At 44.1% G+C, this 18,686-nt stretch overlaps 1 protein-coding gene across 3 annotated transcripts in view; it reads right to left on the bottom strand.

Moving 5' to 3' along the window:
- GAB3 (GRB2 associated binding protein 3) overlaps positions 1-17,140 on the bottom strand; it is a 64,130-nt gene extending 46,990 nt beyond the window's left edge. For all 3 annotated transcript variants that reach the window (XR_010614860.1, XM_065689535.1, XM_065689536.1), the window contains exon 1: positions 16,876-17,140. Coding sequence is in view for 2 of the 3 variants with exons in the window: in XM_065689535.1 (XP_065545607.1) it covers positions 16,876-17,118 (243 nt within the window). In the remaining variant the exon portion in view is untranslated. The remainder of the gene's footprint in view (positions 1-16,875) is intronic.
- Between the last annotated feature and the right edge of the window lie 1,546 nt (positions 17,141-18,686).

Here is an 18,686-nt window from a genome sequence, read left to right as displayed (position 1 = left end):
ATCAACAAAAGACTGTGCTGCTTATTTTCATTCCTCCTATCAAGATGGATTCTCAGCCTTTGATCTTTGATATACTGATTAACTTTTTCTCATGGTATCAAACCAACATCACAGAACTGGTACAGGAAACAGAACAGATTTAGATGCTTAAAAACAATCTTATGAATCTTACAATCAAGCCTGGGAGCTATGGGATATTTGTACCTGTAGTACTAAAGGGCACCTCTAACCAATAGTGCAACAAACTAACGATGCCACATTGTTCTGCGCATCTCTGCCTTGCTTTGCAGAAGTAAGAATTCAGTTCATTTTTTCACTTCTGAAGAAAGAGCTTGAAATGTGTCTTCCAATGATTTATTCATGCAGTGTAATCAAGCACAGAATCTGACCCTGCTCAGCAGAGGCATGATTTCCAGCTCTGTGGTTTTCACCTCTGAGAGTATTTACTATTTGCTTGCCAGTAATTACCACAACCATGTCCTGCTTTGAATTCTACTACAGAAAAGAACTTTCCAGTTTGTTTCTTTAAACCTGAAGGAGACTTCATTTTAAAACTCAGGTGAAGGGAGCATTCCCAAGGGTCTGGTGATAAAACCATTTCCAATTTTTTCCTTCTTGACCATTCAGCAAGTTCAGCTTGATTGGCTTCTGTCTAAAATGCCTTGGCCAGCAATTCTTTTCTGTCCATGAAGTATTTTTTGTTGTTGTTTAATACTCCCTGTGCCCAAAGGGACAAATGCTTGGAAGTGTTTACATTTTTCACTCGTTTCTTGGAAACCATGACCCATAGATAAAAAGAATACTTCTGCAACAATAATTTGGCACTTGCAACGCTTCTGGTCCTCCTGATTGTTCAAGTGCATTTTTTTAAACCCATCACATATGTTCATGTTTTATTCTGTGACTTTCTTAATACTTCTCAACAAAAGTTGAGAGTGACAGTGCTTACTCATACTATTGCACTGCTGTCATGAAGTTACAATATGCATAATTTACACAATGATCTAGTGACAAAAACAAAAAACAAAGACAGAGTTTTAAGCCTCTCTGGGAATTTGGGGATATTTGGGTACTCGTCTTTCAATAAAGCCTGTAGAAGGCTATCCTGCTGGTGTTTCAAATATGCCATAGGACATCGTTGTCCATCTCTTTGAATGCTAATTTTCTCCTGTAGCCTGAGACTCTTCTTCACTGTAGTTTATTTGAATTCTTACTAGAATCAAGCAGAATAATCCAACTGCCTTGAAAGAGAGCTGGGTTAGGACTTCTCACTTGTTTAACCCAAGACTCCTTCTTCATGGCTGATCCTGTGTTCATTGAGAATTCAAGATTTTCTTGAGTGCAAAATCAGACCCACAGTGTGTAACTGAAGTTGAAGATGAATGAATCACTGAAATAATCACATGCTCCTTCCCTATACTATTTCTTGCATCCAGTGCACAATGTTTGTATTTTTGCAGAACCAGAGTTACAGTACTCTTTGTTTCTATTGTTTTAAAAAACTTTGCTTTCTTTTCACTTTCATTCTTTTGCTGTAAAGAATCAATGTCTTTAGAGATAGTGTTGCTTCACATACTTTCTAATCCATGTTTAAATCAAACCCTACAACATATACCTATAATTAATTTCACTTCACAAATTGCTTCAGATCTGTGTCAGAAACATCTGTTTTGTCATGATTTTATGTGAGAGACGTCAGGTGCTCTGTGTTTGAAACACCTTCTCAGAGGAGCAGCTCTGCTTCTCTGGGTCTTCAGGACCACAGCCCTACTCGCAGGCAAAACAGCCCCATCCCACAATCCATTTTACAGCGTGTGATCAAATAAGCTGCAGATCAAGGGAGAGAAACAGCAAAGACAGATCTTCCTGCTTGTCTGCCATTTTCTAAGCCTGTGGCTATTTTGCTGTTATGTGGGGCTATTACTGGCTGCAGCCACCCAAGGAGGCCAGGGAATCACTTGCATGGATGCTGAGGATTAGCCATGAAAATCACTAGAAGGAAGAATGCGGGAGAAGTGGGGCTGGTTGGACGTAGTCAAAGCTGAAGGCTTCTAAAGAGACCTTCAGGTCTTCGGCTGCCATGAACGTAAGACTCTGTGTGTGTGTGTGTGCATGTTTTGCATTCCCACACAACAAAGCTGTTGCCTCTGTCCTGCTCTAGAGTTTCATGTGTCAGACACAGCTGAGCACAGATCCATGACTCACGCCGTGGCTGTGCCTTGTCTTTGCGCCGGGAAAGAGCAGCAGCACTGCATTTGCAGCCAGCGGAATGTGTAACTGGAGGGCAAGTTCCCCAGCCGCAGCCGGGCACCATTTCCACAGAGGCTTACTACCAGTGACTTTCAATACTTAAGAACCTTCTCCACAGTGCTCTGCGTCTGCTTTGGTCCTTGATCAATTAATGGCTTGACACGGTGAAACTAAGAATTTTCCCAACAGCATCATATTCAGGAAAGAGCAATTATAAGCTAAGGATTGAAACCACTAAATGTACTACACATGCTGCGAGAAAGAGTTGTATTCTTTCTTTCTCCCCTGAACTAAATTACTATTTAATAACATTTTCACCAAAAAGCTGAGCAAATCCAGGAATAATAAGCCAAGTATATAACATAGTGAGACATGGGTTTCAAAAGAACAGAGGTCAGAGCTGCCAAGGCCTTGTGTAGCTAGGTAACTATCTGGATAGCTCAGCTCTTCTTTCCACCAGCTGAGATGTCCCCAGTCTTCTCACAGTTGTACCCCTGACCTTAGGAGCCAAGTATTAGAAGAGTCCCTTTCTGACACAACAGGTTTTGGGTTAGAAGTTCATCAAGTCAACGTTTATTTGCAATAACTGGGTTACCAACAGGTGTTGGAGTGTCGTGTCCCCCCCCACACCCTGTTGCTGACTCCCTGCCTGGGGCTCTGGTATTTGCTGACTAACGGGAGTACCTGGAGCCTGTTCCCAGAACAGACCCTGTCTGTGGCTCAGCTTTTTTACCGGGAAGAGACAGGCAACACCCAGCACTAGCAGAGTGATAACTGGCCGTTTCAGCCAAAGCTTTTCACACGAGTCACTACCATAAATGTAAGTGCTACAGGAAGAAAGGGCCTCTGCTTCCTACAAGATCTTCCTACAAAAGGTTAAGGTTTTTTCCAGCACTTCTCTTTGCTGCTCTGGAGGCTCCTCCAGTGCCTTCACCAGAAACACATCAGGTCTGTTGCCACCATTCCTATGTGAGGACAGTCCCTGGACAAGTCAGGCGGCTGCAGACTGGTCTGTGAGCAGTGTTAGCACCCCAGTGCTGACTGATACCATCACCAAAGAGGAACGGTGGCAAACAAGGTATTTTTGTCCTCTTTATGTTACTTCCTAGCAAAAGTCAACTTACCCAAACACATAAAATTTTATGTTTTAGTTTCCTTGGAGGTGACTTCCTTGCTCAGCCAGTTCACTGAATATAGGTGGCATGCAATTTTCCAGACAGCCACTAATGTTCAGTCACGGAAAAAGCATAGTTTGATTATTACACTCTGACTCCTCTATTGCACAAGTATGTTATGAAAGAAAAAGTTATGTAAAACTCATAGTGGATTTCACTATTTCCTATTTAACTGTTTTACTGTAAGCATGCAGAATGTCCAAAATATTAAGCTATGTAGAAAAAATGAGAGCCAGCATAACATGGTTTTTAACATCCTTCTGCTTCTTTAGGACATTTATGACAGATGATGATGTTTAATTTTTCCTTTACTACCATAAAACCTTCCACATTGACTCACAGTCTTTATGCTGAGAGACATGTCAGAGAGTTTTATTGTACAAACAGCAAATATAGACCTGGATTTTGTTGTTGCTGTTTGGCTGTTGTACATACAGAATTTAATTATGGAAGATCGGTGCGTTCTCCTTGCTGAAGACACTTTAAAGGTCCAATAATGAAATACCTTAAACCATGCATCCTAGTCCATCACGTTGTTCAAACACCCTTCATTAGAGGCTCACAGAATTACTGTCATCCCAATGGGTGGCCGACCCATGATGGAAATGACAATCTCCCCTTGGATGAGCTCAGTGTGTTTGGTAGTCTTAGTGCCAGTTCCAGGCGACTATAGCGGAACTAGGAGGGATTACTTAAACTCTTTGTTTGCAATTCAAGTAAATATACCAAGGGCAAAGGAGATACAAAGCCTTAAGACTGCAAGATGATAAAAGGAATCTGACAAGACGATAGTATGTGGGAAAGCAGGGATTACCGCTGCTCATGTTGTTGCTGCTTGAATCCAAGGGCTTGCCTGCAGTTTTACTAGCATAGCTGAGCTGCCATGTATCTGCTGGCAGGAGTATGCCATGGGAAAACTCTGATGCTGGAAAAAAGGACAATGTTTGTTCCCAGTTTAGTTTACATTGCTTCAGAAGTGGTTTAAGATAAAAGAAAAAGATGTCATTCATCCCAAGAATATCTGAGATGTTTATTAGCATAATTATAGTGATTTAAATTCATGCATCATTATACACCTATGTAGTTTCCCCTGTAGATTGCATTGGAAATAGAGCTCCTTGAAACAACTTAGTGGTAAAACTTAGTAAGGCAGAATTTTGCTGTATCACAAAACATGGATTATTTGAATCTCCCATATGAATATATTGCACCGGATTAACAAAGGTTTGTTAGAAAACCACTGGAAAAAACAAAGCTCCTAACACGGCTATGCTGAACAGCAGCATAACGTGTCTGTGGGGTGGCAACGGCTACTCCAAGCTGTTAGTGGTAAAGAGGCTTTTTCCAGGATCTAGCTGCAAGTCCATCGATGATTTGCAAACGGTGCCCCAAAGTCTCACAAACACTAAGCAGCAAAAGAGATCCCCTGGAGAAAGTCAGATGCAAACCATTCAGTTCTTAAAGAATGGATTTTTAGAGATTTTCTGAAGTTCTTCCCTAGAATTCCCAAAGAGCTGCAGTTACTAGGGAAGGTGGAAGTCACACAGGATGCATATGACATCTCTCTGGACTTCACTGTGGGAGGAACTGGAATTGTAGGAAATAAACTCAAAGCATCCCTGTGAGGCTGCTCTACAGCCCAAAAGGTGGAGGTCTCCCACCCTGGGATGAGCCAGCTCAGCCTGATCTGCAGCCTCAGGCAGGAGAAGTCAGTGATGTAATGTCGGTATTAGTGCGACTGGCAAGGACCTGTATTTCTGGGAATGGCTCTTGCTGTGTTTGGAGAGGGAAGGCAAAGCGCAGGGGAGGAAACTGCAGTAACGCAGAGCAGCAATATGAAACACTGTTGTGCAAAGCTCAGTGTGCAAACCAGCAAAGCGCCCTGATAGGGGCAGAAGGTGCAGCTGGGGCAAGGAATGCAGTATCTGATGTTACCCCATGCCATGCAAAGGGCAGGGCTACATTTCTGCACAGAGCCTCGCCGTTACTCTCATGTTCTCACACATAGAGCGGTGCATAGCAACTCATCTGCTGGGCCATCTGCTGAGCTGCCTGCGTACTCGAATTAGGACTGCGACTCTTTTCCTACGTGCAGCCTTTCAGATTTTACACCCTCCCATTTGAAAACTTTCTCCTCCTGCCTGATCCATTACATCACTCAGCCTCACCAGCTGGGACTGACTGCTATGACAGTAGGTGTTCAGCAGCCTTCACACTGTCTCTCACCCTTCAGATTAATAACCTCACCTAGGGGAGAAACATCATATCCACTTGCCTTGTGCTCTGTGTGTTGCCCCATCAAACAGGATCATCATTTCAGAGATGCTATGGGAATTCCCCAGCCAGCGGCCAGCAGCCAGCGTCTGCTTTTGTCTTGAGTATTTCTAGGTCCTCAGCATGCTGCTGGCTGTGAGTCATGCAAATCTTCTACCAGGCAAAGCAAAAATGGCTGCACTATGCATTGATTTTTATCTCTCAAATAGAAAGTGAGGTTTTCCAGTGACAGTTTACTCTCTTCAAGAAGTTACCAACTTCTCTGCAACTCTGACTGTATTTTTCACCATAATTCTATCTGTCTGTGATCTCTTTGAGTGGAGAGTTTTGAGCAAAAGATGTTACACAAAATAAAGTGAAACTGCATTCTCACATATTCTCACCCATTCATTGTCTTCAGTTTCCAGGTGCTAGCTGGTAAATGATTCTAGGGCTTATGGCCATTAATAGTACAAGGCCTTATATCCAAGTGCTTTCCTCTGCTCCTTATCTTTTGTTCCTACGCAGAGATGGCACATAAAACAGTTGCTTTCTTACAGTCAAAAAATTAATCTCTGAACTAGAATGTACAATGATATGCTCATACAGAGATCCCAGTTCCATTGCCAAATCCAGTAAACCTGAGGAACGAGTCAAACTGAAACCTGCCTGTGGGTGCACAGTCAGTTCTGAGTATATGAGAATTAGGGCTGCCGCTGCTGAAATCTTCACATAGCTCAGGTTGCTGAAGTACATGCAAATCATTTGCTTGGAAATCTTCCTTAGACATGTCACTGGGGTGTGCCTGCCTCTCTCCATCACTGTATTCCAGAAAGGACCGCACAGCTACTGCTTCACACAAGGTCGCTCTGGCTCTTTATCTCCCAAACTCATGTCGCCTGTTCTCAAATGGCAAGTTTCACTAGAGCATCTCTGAGCTCACAACAAGGTAAGTGCCATGGTGAGGGGAGTCCTTAAGGATTTAAAGCAGCAGTGTACGGGTACTTAGTCTTCACCTAGGTAAGTACAGCTTATGTGAAACCTGGCCATATGTGCAATCTTCTGCCTTGACATAATTTCATTCACTTTTAACAACCAAGCTCTTCACCCTGACAAAGAGCACAGGCAAACGTCATTGCAGCCCACTTGGAATACTCTAATGGGTAAACAGCTTCAATTTACCAGCCAGCAAAACAACTTCACTTATAAAGTTTAGAAGATCATTTCAAACACAAAGGACCTAGAAATATAATGAAAGACAAATGGGTCCTTCAGGATAATGTAACAGAACTGTAGAGGGTATAACTCATTCTTCTTTCCATTTAGCAATGCTGCTGCTGATGGTTAAAACTGGGCAATTTGCTGAGCTTGGGCAACAAAGCTCTGAAGAGGACAGGCTGTAGGCTGCACTTCTTCCCGCTGGAGAACTCTGTGTAGAAAATGCCTGGTAAAATCTTATTCACTCCAAAGACAGATAAATCACAATAATTGCTCCTTAGGGTCTGAGACAAATGCAGTCTCTGGCAAGGATAAAAGATTTGACAGAGCCGAAATGAGGGTTTGAACCCCATAGGGGACACGAAAGCCTCTAACACCCTCTCCTCCAGCCTGAGGCTAAAAACTGGTTGTGCTAGAAAACAAGAAATGTCTCCAACTGCAGCAGCAGCAAGCTCCTAATGTAAGTAAATAAACAGCCCTGATGGATACCAAGCTACTTGTTCAACTTCTGACACAGAACCTCAGACACTCTGCGGACACATCTCAAGGTCTAAGGCACTAAGGGTTGGATTTGGGTTGACAATGAGGAAAGTTTCTTATTAAAGCAGCTATTCATATCCATTGTGTTAGGGAATACTCCCGGACATTTGAACTCCAGCCCTCCATTCAAGGAGTGTTAACAAATAAAAAGAAAATTAAGAAAAAGTGCAATTTAGGAACAAGAATAAATGTACTTGGCATCGCTGGCTTTTGTTGTGCCTTCTAATTTAAGTTTTATGGTAAATGTGGGATTTTCTGGAATGCTTCAGTCCCAAAGGTCTCTTGGGTAGGGGGAACTATAAAAATAACACAAAGAAATATCTAATGGGAATGCATGTGCTGAACTGGTTCAGATTATGGCTGTGGGCTTCTTCCCTACTTCACAAAGCAGTGAGACGTCTCATATTGTGTCACGTTAATAACTTGTTTATAACTCAACATATATATTTAAGGAGAAGATCTTTCAGAGTCATTACAGATCTGCTAAGTTAGCTCACACAGGAGCGAGCTGGGTCCGCATCTCCATGTCCCACCTCCTGCTCGTGGGAAGGTCTGACAGCTCCCAGCTGCTCTGCTGCAGGGCCAGGGCTGCTGATGCTCATGTGGGCAAGGCAGGCCCAGAGCACCAGGACTGAGGAGCTCTGTGGCTCGTGGAGCTCGGCCCGGAGCATCCGGAATCAGCAAAAGCATTTTGGACATAAAGTCAAGGCTGCTGATTGCAAGTGATGAGGTTGCAGCCCTCGTCCCCAGGATAAGGGCTGCTTCATGCCCTGTCATGGTGGAGGAGGCTCTAGTTTTCACATCAGCGACTTACAGTTGGGGTACATTCAGTTGGTGGTACATTTACTGGATCAGCCACTGGAGCTTAAAGGAGAGCTTGCTGTGCTAAGGTCTATGCACAAGGAGCATGTGCAGGCAGCAGAGGAGGGATAAAAATGACTGAGCTATAGAAACAAGGCACCTGTGCACCTTCACAAGCCAGGTTTACAAAGCAGCTGAAGGTGCAAATGGGTACCTAGGGCTGCTTCCACAAGAGCCGAAGCACTATTTTGTATATCTGGTCCTTGGTAACCTGCCAGACTACCCCAAAAAGGACAATGGACTCAAATTTCCTGTTTCTGGCTACACTGGAGCACATTCTCTCAAAGCCTGTTCCCTCTGCCAGGTTTTCCCTTCCGAGCATACCTTTGCAGAGTGAATTTTCAACAGTTCCCCATGCCCTTTGGTACCTCCAAGTTGCTATTCAGCTCACAAGCGTACAAGGTACAATGGTGTTACTAGTTTCTCTTGCAAATATGATCTTGCAAAAAACAAAGCCAAAAGACCTAATAGAGCTCCAGAGGTGTCAATGTTTCACAGTTTCACATGTCCAGAAATTCTGTTATAATTTCCTTCTAAGTAGTCTGGGGTTAATGACACTGAAGAGAATGATAGGAAGGAAAGAAATAATTATATATTCTCTTTCTTCTCAACATGTCCCAAGTGTCACCTCTGACCCAGCTTTCTATTTCTGGCATGGACTAAACTCCCTGTATTTATTTAGCAGCCTACACAGCACTACAGTAACATAGCAACAGTACTTTCAGTTGTGAATTTGAAAAAAAGAAAGAAAAGAAAAATCCCATATTTTTCATAAGAAAACTGTTAAAGGTTTGCAGTCTAGTAACACTTTAATAAATGTTTCTATTTTTCCCTTTAAAAGCCAGTATCATTAGTTTTCCAGTCTGCCAGCCCAATGCAGATGGATGAAGTGGGGATCCAGAGCAGTGTCACTGTCATGAAGCCTGTTCTTTCTATGCCAGTCACACTGCCCCTTAACCTTTCTGTTTGTTTGTCTTAATGATGGTTCAGCTTGACTATTTCTCAGGCTCAGCCCAGCCGCAAGCAGGAGTTTGGGAGGATGCTGAAATAATGATGGGGTTTATCTGGTGGTTTTCCCTCACTTTTCAAACCCAGATCACCCTTATTTTATAATCCATAGCTCAAGAGTGATACGGTGCTCGGAGTTCTCTGTCAGAAGGAACTTCTTTAAAAGGAACAAAGTGGAGCTGGAGTCAGAGTCCAAATCCCATTGTTTTACAGGGAAAGTCAGCCAGGGAGGACCTGTAAAACCAGCCCTGGAGTCAGAGGAGTACCCAGGGATAACATTCTGCAAATCCTATTTCAGTGGGAACAAAGTGCCTAAGCATCTCAAGAAAGCCATTCCCTGAGCTACTAAAATGCTGCTTCTTTTTAAACCTCAGGCCTCTGTGACAGCTCAGTAGTTTTCTTAGGATAGCTTCAAAATGTTTAAGTTCTCAAAGACAAAACTTCTTCAGCTTGTAAAGCTCCCACTGTAACTATTAGTAAACAATACAGACGTGGTAGCCGGATTACCAGTGAGCAATTCGTGAAGCACTGTAGGAATTCTCCTGAAACTGTTCCTTCATTGCTACCGTAAACCCAGCTGGCATCTCTTCAGATGCTTCCTCTTGTCGCATAGCGATCTGATCAGCACAGCCACCTCTGAATGCCAGCGGCTCTTCTGTGGAATCAGCAACAGACCTTGGAAGCGCAGCTTTACAGCAGGCACGCACATTCAGCTTTCCCAGCGTTTATAAACTCAACACTCCTGTAAACCTAGTGCAGTTTGTAAAGCCTGCAAGTAAAACATAGTTCATGTTTGTTCCAAACTCTTGGCTTCTCCTTGGCACGACCAATTCATGTAGCTTGAAAAAATGGCTTCACAACTGTAAGATCCTTGAACTTGTACAGTTTGCAAGCCTGGTATGTAAAACCAGATTGTTCATGAGCTAGGCACTCTGCTGAGAGTACAACAGGGTCCCATTATGGCAATCATTGTGTCCAACAGAAATATGAATGCATAACCCATGGTCTCTGAGACTTGGAAGTCACAGGATGAATAATACTTGTCACTAACAGGGCTCTCAGAAACTATTGTCTTTTAAAAAGGGTTGTCAAAAATGAGTCAAAACTTTCAGATGACAGCCTAAATTCCATTTAACACCTTCATCTAAGTAATTTTAAATTCATATTAGTAATGTCATTTTGCTGCCTTTCTGTAAAATGCTCTATTGGAAAGGATATTGGATAGCTGAAGTGCACTGCTCAAGGCTTTTGTGGAAAGCTACAAAGCAGTTTTGACTGCAGGGGTCAGGTGGGGTTTCTGGCATCAGAAGGGATGGGAATAACAAGATCTCTAAGAACAGTTGTCTCATTCTAACAATCACAAAGCTACAAATGAGTTAGTCTCAGAAAGGGAGTATTTTTCTGCCATGAAGCCCAGACATCAGCTCTGGTTTATTTTTAACAAATGCCAAGTTGCAGCAGATTTTAGAGCCCAGTTTTGCATGGCTGTTTGTTTCTTGGTTTCACTGGGGTTTTTTTCTGACACAACACAAACTGAAACAAGTGAAGGATATTACTGTAAAGCAGAAGAAATGAAAAGGTTGAAGCACTGTGTTTTATTCAACACTTAAATGAGAGAGAAGAAAATCTATTTTATCTGGCTGGATGTAATGTTTTGACATGCAAATTTCATTTCAATGATGGCATTTTTTCCTTGTCTTGTCACATTACTAATTCATTTCCAACTCAAAAGAAAAGGACTAGGAAGAAAATAAAACGACTGTTTCTTTACTGAGTAGCACTATAGGAGTAAACTTGTCCCTTTCCCCAAAAGCAATCAAATTGACATAATATGCATTCATAGTATTTTAACGCATCGTTGGTAGAAATAATGTGGTTATCCATATTATAGCTTTCATGCTATAACAAAGAGTTCACCAAAGTACTACTTGTAATGTCTCTTCCTCTAAGACGTGTTTGATTGCATCATGAGTTTAATTACCACTCAAGTTAACATTTCCTTCACTATTTCAAACTAGCATGGGTTTTTTAAGTCTCTATTTTTGAATGCAAAGACCTGATAACTTGCGGGATTCTGTTTTGAATAGAAACCAATAGCTGGACATTCTTGTGCACTGAAAACATGTAGTCCAAGATTAAACTGGGGCTTCAGGGCTATTACGGCTCCACCCAAATAAATAATCCAAGGGAAATTATTCTGCTTCACATTCCGATACACAAGTTGCCAAGAACAGCAGTGTTTGTTAGAAATTACCTTTTTCTTAGAAGTCAGCCTATCTCATTGAACATTGCATCTAAACCACCAAAACAAGGTTAAATGGAAGAAAATGGTGTAGAATAAACATTGCACTTAACCTACCAAAGCAAGGTTAAAATGGGAGAAAATGGTCTAGAATAAACATCGCATTTAAACTACCAAAACAAGCTTAAGGGGTGGAAAACGGTCTGATTTGCACTTAGCTAATTACAAATGTTTAATGGAAACTCCTCCCTAAAATAAATACCCTGCTGTTATTTTACCAGTGAGATTGATTTGGTCAGGATTTCATAGAGAAGGGAACATGTAGTCTGCAGCACGGGAGCTTCTGTATGGAAGTATTATTTTTCTCCAAACTAAGTTCTTCCTTAATATACAAACCAGACAGAATATATGCCGGATTTTTAAATGCAGTAACAGCAGCGAAAACATAGGTGCAAAACATTCAGCTAGAACCAGCGAAAAGGTTCTGTCAGCTTTCTCCATCACACAGGACTCCTCAACCAGACTTACCAAACCTGCACAGATCGGTTAAATGAATGCAGATATTTCAATGAGAGTTTGGGATGTTGGTTCCAGCAGGATATAAAAGGTGGCTGTAACTGTTCAGGGGGGAGAGAGCTCAAGGGTGAGGCTTTGTAGGAACTGTTTCCAAATAAAACAGTGCAAATGAAGTTGAGGTTTCTCTTTGATAGCTATTTATGTGAAATTTCCCCAAAAGCCCAAACCAGCAGCAGAAGTACTTGGCTCCACACAGCACTTGGGGATTTCTTTTAGGTGAGGGTGGCAATGTCCTTTGCTGACACCAGCTCATGGCTAGATCAGACAGCAGATGCTCTGCATCCTACTCACCCTTAGCAGTGCTGTGGGACTCTTGTTCCTATTACTTGAGCAAACTCTTCTATAATTCTAGTATGCTTTTTCTTTTTAGTGGCCAGTAACTTCCCGTTTGTTCTCCTGATAAATACCAGAACTTCAGCTAGAAATGGAGAAGTTGTCTAGATTCTCTTATCTTGTAAACCCTTGGCAATGGTGCGCTGTGGTCGAGTTCTGGCAGATCCCCACAACGGTCAGAGGCACCCGCCTGCTGCTCCTTGCTGCTCTGCCCTTCTGACAGCACTTAGTGCCCCTTGCACAGAGACAGCAGGAACCCACACTGCTTTTGCTTTCTGCAGCTGGTACATTAATTTACCCCTCTATTTGTCTTCCCAAACAAGACACTCCAAGAAGTGTGGTAAGAAGTGCAAGGCTCAATTTTCTAACGCAGGGTCCATTTCGGATTCTTGTTCTAGAGATGCTGATAAGGAATTTTGACTTTCAATAACGCTTGAACAAACCAGTCACTCAAGTAAAGTGGGAAACTTGCCTTTTTTTGAGCAAGTGGTCTTCCCTCATCAATTTGTATAGTACTGAAGATTAAAAATAGCTCTTCAGCTGGGGTACAGCTGTGCAGCATTGACTTAAATGGAGCGGCACTGACTCACAACAAGAAAGCATCTGTATATAGACCTTTACTATTGCAAACCACGTAACAACACTAACAGTAAACGCTGGCATGGCATTCACAGGAGCTGGGGGGGGCAGGCTGCCTGACTCCTGCTGCTGCTCCTCGCAGGTGTCACAAACTACAGGACAGGGTTGCAAGGATAGGTTGAAATTAACTGCCTGTTAAAAATCCCCCTCCTTGACCTAATCAGCACATGAATGTGTCTTCTCAATGGCACTGATTTCATTAGACATCCTCTGTGCCTTCTTCCATGTCTTTTTTACCCTTCATAGTGACTTTTTACACTGGCTGCAGCAATTTGTTTGTTTTCTAGGCCACGAAACTATTCTCTTCCCTCTCCAATAAACAGAAAACAAGTATTAGCGGTCAGTGAGCAGATATATTTCCATATGGAAACCATCAACATAAACACTTTTTTCCCTTGTCACTCTGAATGCCTAATCTAAACCCCTGGTTGGATGTTTTAGCACTAATATAAGGCACTGCAACCCTCATCAAACCTGAAGCAGATTCTCCCATGACATCTCATTTCTTACAGAAGCTGGTACTCATGATCCACTAATCTCAACGCCAACAATCTCCAGTGGGGCCAGGTCTTCCTCCTGTGGGGCTGAGTGTCAATGCTGAAACTTAGCACTGTTGGTCTAGAGAATGATGGACTTCACCTCCACCACCACCAGTTCCTAGTTTTTGGTAGCAGCTTCTTCCTCTCTCACCCTGGCCCCATCCCCAGCTCCCCAGAGCTTCAGGGGCTCCCCGGCACAGCCCCAGATGGTGGGGAGAGCTGGAACCTAGTGGGGAAATGAGAGCAGCGCAGCTTTCAGGTCGCACTTAGGGGACAAAGAGCTGCAACACACACCAAAGGCTCTCCCGGGAGACTCCTTGCACAACTGCCTCTTTAGATAGGCTGACGTGGTGGATTCATGGTTCAAGTATCAGGCAGGGGGATAAGCATTGTACATGCTATTAAACCACTGTCAGAGCATTTCACTGCTGAAGTGAAGCTCCCTGTGCTTTCTAATGAATTCTCTGTGTTCAGCATTAAGCTGTCTGTTTTTACAGAAAGTTGCTCTTGGGTAATTAATCTCGTGTTCGTTTCCTGCACATGCAAGAGAGCAGCCTTTGTTAGGGAATGATAAGACACTTCTAAGAATAGTGCTACTAAGAGCATCAGCTTTGTGAGACATTGCAGGAAAAATGTAGGCTCTTAACACCTGCTTTTTGCTTCTCAAAGTTTTGAAAATAACATTTTGCTTACCTAGAGCCAAATTCTGACTTGGTTACACATAGAAAACCTAATTGCTTCCATCAGAAACAAGCATCAGTGGAGGGATACTTTGGTCTCTGGGCTCCAATCTTATAAAGATGCATTTGTTTAATTTTACAAACACTGTAAATATTCTCAGTGGTTTCAGTGGGACTATCTGCAGCTCCCAGCCTCACAACCTGAATTCATCACTTTGGTCTCTTAATTACACATTCCAAATTAATTGGATTTTCTTAGTGACTGTGATAGATTGAGGATTAAGAATTTATCTGTGTGTAAAACAAGAGACCCTCGGGCCAGACCGTACAAAGGCCGGATGCTGAACTCAGGAAAAGGTAAACTGGGAGACAACTCTGTGAGAGCAGCCGAGTCGCTCCAGTGCGAGAGAGGTCTCAGCCAGCAGCAGAACAAGCCCCCATGTGAAGCTCCCTGGCAGCCTCAGCTCAGCCCATGGGTTTTGCCAGCTGAACACAAAGGGAGGTGTAAAGCTTGGGGATTTATGCACGTTGTCAGTTCAGAACCAGAGCCAACACCATTCTCCTGTAAGCGGTTGACACTTGACACCTACTGAAGTCAGTTTAAACAGTCATTGTTTTAAAGCTTGTGTTGTTTTTAGGCAGTCACTGTGATTCAGCCTGAGCTATCTACCACCCCAGTGCAAAAGGCACAAGCTACCATGCTGGTGAAACTGCAAAAAGTGGGGGGAAGTAGTTTACAGTGGGAAAGAGGCATTTTCCATTTGGATTGTAGCATCTACTGTGTAACCAGTCATAGCAGAAAGGACATTAATTTTGCTGTACTTGCAGCAGATTTCTTTCTGCTTTATTACGGACAAAGGAGTAGTTTATCCTCCTAACCAGAAAGCAAAGCCTAATCTGCAGAGAACTGGCTAATCTAGTGGTTGATGTTTGAAGAATAACACAGACCCAATTTCCCTAGGTTTTGTACGGCAAAATGTGAGCAGAGCAGACTGCAACTAGCCTTGTGAGCTGATCAGAGCCCCTGTTGTGACTATTATCTTGACTGTATAATGGGGGCTTTCAAAACCCAGCTTTATCACATTCTGTTTTCTCTACTTTGCCCTTTTATGAATATTGAGTCATCAAAAATAGCTTCACTGACAGAGCTACTAATGAGACCAGCTGGGTGAATCAGTGGCTTTTACATTGTCTAGTGCCAGTTATACAGTGCTATTAGTACTCTCGTTACAAAATACAACAAAAATTAGATATCCACATTTTATTTGCAGCTCCCTTGAGACATGTCGTAGTGGTTATTTTAGAATTGGAAAATGCTAACTGAACAGAGCAAATATTCAGCCATTTCAAAGCAATACTGTGAGCTAAAAGAAGAAACTCTGGCTTAGAATAAGTTGAAAGTAAATTCGAACATCAGTACATTTTCCTTCCTCCTAGTTTTTAGTGCAAAGAAAAAGCACACCACCAAATGATATCAGCCACATTCTTCATGAGACAGTTATTCCTCATATTACAAGAAAAAGCTAACATCAGCAGTCCAGGAAAAATGCTGATAAACAGAAGTGAACACGACAAATGATGTAAGTGATGTATATGGCCCGGGAGTGCAACGGGCACGTATGGAGGCATCGTTCCAGCACAGTGCAGTGCCAGGGGGTAAGTTAGGTTAGAAGTACATGACTCAAACGAGTACTATTCAAAAGTGTAACAACAGTAACAGCATGCCTGGTGAAGAACCATCACAAATGAGTATGCAAAATGGCCCGCCATGGGCTTACATTTTTAATGCTGTCCCAAGCCATTTTTTCCAGGGGTCATTTATTTCTAGCCGGAGAGCCTTCCTCGCAGTGATACAGTTCCCTATGTTTGCAACACACCCTTTTCTCTTTTTTTTCTTCATAAAACCAGGCGGATGGAGGACGAAACAAGGGGCCCCCTTTACACACGCTGCAGTTGCAGCTTCCATGCACGCAGAGCTCGTTGCTTCTCACCAGCCCCCTTCACCTTCCAGCTATCGGGAACTTTACAGCACGGCATCTCCTAGCACCCCTTATCTCAGACACAAAGTCAAGCTTTCTGCTAGCAACTGCATCTGGCACGTTAAATGGGTAAATAAAACTACTGCAGATGTTGCCTTTAGCAAGTGTCACAGAAATGACAGAGCATCTTAACAAAGAGAGACTCAGAATTTGAAGTATTAGGCTGTTTTTATAAGGAGGCTCTTGCCCTTCCCTGGAAAAGTGACATCTGAAATTCTCTTACAGCAATTCTGTTAGTTACGGCAACACTAACTGAAACCGAAATGCGGTTTTTAACCTATGTTGCATAACAATTGAAGTATTATAATCTTATACGAGCCGGGAAAGGTTAATTCCAAAGGGAAAATAATATGGGTGAAAACTAAAACGCTCCGTAAGCGCATGGACTTGTGAGTCTTTTTGTTTTGGTCCAGGGCGAAGCCGAAGCAAGGCGAGACATTTCAGAGGAACAGCAAGACACCGAGCACATGCCCCAATCCGTTTAGCCAGAAAAAAACACATCGGCAGAGCCGTTGCACTTACGTATCTCTTGAGTTTCTTCTCGGGGGGTGATTTAATGAGCCATCCGGTGCAAACGACGTCCCCCGAGCTCATCTTCCCCCCCCGGCGCGGAGCGGCGACGCGGGAGCCAGGGTGCGGGCTGTGTGTGCGGGTGTGTGCGGGGCTGTGTGCGCGCGTGTATTGTTCCCAGCCAATTTGCAGGCAGCAGTAATCAGCTTCCTTCAGCTGTGCACTGATACTGCTCCGGCCCGAGGAGGAAGTCATGACATTGATCACTGACACGGCCAGCCCTCCCTCCGCCGCAAACACAATGCAACACACCGAGCACGTGATGGGCGCCCGGGGACCGCCGCCGCGCAGCCGGCGGCTGCGACACCCACCGGCACCGGCACCGGCACCGGCACCACCGGCCCAGGAGCTCAGCCCCGCGCCCCGGGGATGCTGAGGCCCCTGCCCGCTGGAGCGGGGCTCGCTCGCCCCGCAGGCTGCTGCGGGAGAAGCGGTGCTGCTGCGGCCCCGGGAGCCCCGTTTGGGTGCGGTGCCCCCGGCGGGGTTGGCGGAGACGGCCGGAGAAGGGCCGTGGCCCAGCCCTGAAGGCCCAGCCGGTGCCGATGCTGGTGCCGGTGCCAGTGTCAGCGTCGGTTCCGGTCCACACACCTGCCGACCCCATCAGCACTGAGATGTCTGCCCCAGCTCCCACCATCTGCCTGCTCCACTACTCCCGAGCTTCCGCAGCTTGTGGATTTAAAGGTTTTTTCAGTGGCATTTGGTCCCCTGTAACAATTTACTGCAATTAAATGCAGATTCCCCGGGTGTTCAGCTCTGGATCCCCGACACAAGAGGGTTGTGGAGCTGTTGGAGCAAGTCCACAGGAGGCCACAGAGATACTCCAATGGCTGGAGCGTCTCTGCTCTGGAGCCAGGCTGAGAAAGCTGGGCTTGTTCAGCCTGGAGGAAAGAAGGCTCTGGGGAGACCTTAAAGCAGTTTCCAGTGCCTAAAGGGGCCAACAAGAAAGCTGGAGAGGGGCTTTTTATAAAGTCATGTAGTGACAGGACAGGGAGGAATGGCTTTAACCTGGCAGAGGGAAGATTTAAATTAGATATAAGGAAGAAATTCTTCCCTGTGAGGGTGCTGAGGCGCTGGCACATGTTGCTCACAGAGGCTGTGGCTGCCTCATCCCTGTTGGAGTTCAAGGCCAGGGTGCACGGGCCTTTGAGTGGCCTGGTCTAGTAGAAAGTGTCTCTGCCTGTGGCAGGGGGGTTGGAAATAGATGAGTTTTAAACCATTCTATGATTCTATGAATAAACTTAAATTTCCTGGTCACAAACAGACCTTTTCAGAAGTGCCTGCAGGCAGACAGGTTGCCACCCCACTTCACAACTGAAAGCCAGTGCATAAAACTGCTGACATCCCTGGAGCTAGCGCCTCTCTCCAGCATGGGAAACTCCTGGCTTTTCAAGGACGGGGCAGCTTGTGTTCATTTTGAAGCAGCTGCTTATATATCATTGACTTAGATTTAAAGCGGATGCAGTGATTCTTCACTGGGTTTTACTGGTGATTTGCAGGGAATCTCATGTGCCTCTGCCGAGGCTCAGTAGTTGCGGTGCAGACCCGCTCTGCCAGCGGTGCCCAGCAGAATCACACCTGGGTGAGAGTTTCGATGTTTTCCTGGCTTTTTTCACATGTGGAGCTCTTTGGCAGGGCAGGCTGGGCACAGCTTCCAGTGTCACTGCTGGATCTGACCAACTGGAAACCATGCTTCTTCGTGATTTTAAACAGAAATGTTGTGGCAATATGTATTCATTGTATTTAATATGATACGTACTATAAAT

Source organism: Lathamus discolor, chromosome 9 (assembly GCF_037157495.1).
Source record: "Lathamus discolor isolate bLatDis1 chromosome 9, bLatDis1.hap1, whole genome shotgun sequence".
Taxonomy (NCBI): domain Eukaryota; kingdom Metazoa; phylum Chordata; class Aves; order Psittaciformes; family Psittacidae; genus Lathamus; species Lathamus discolor.
The sequence above is the reverse complement of the archived record's forward strand: the minus strand, read 5'-3'. Positions and strand labels throughout refer to the sequence as shown.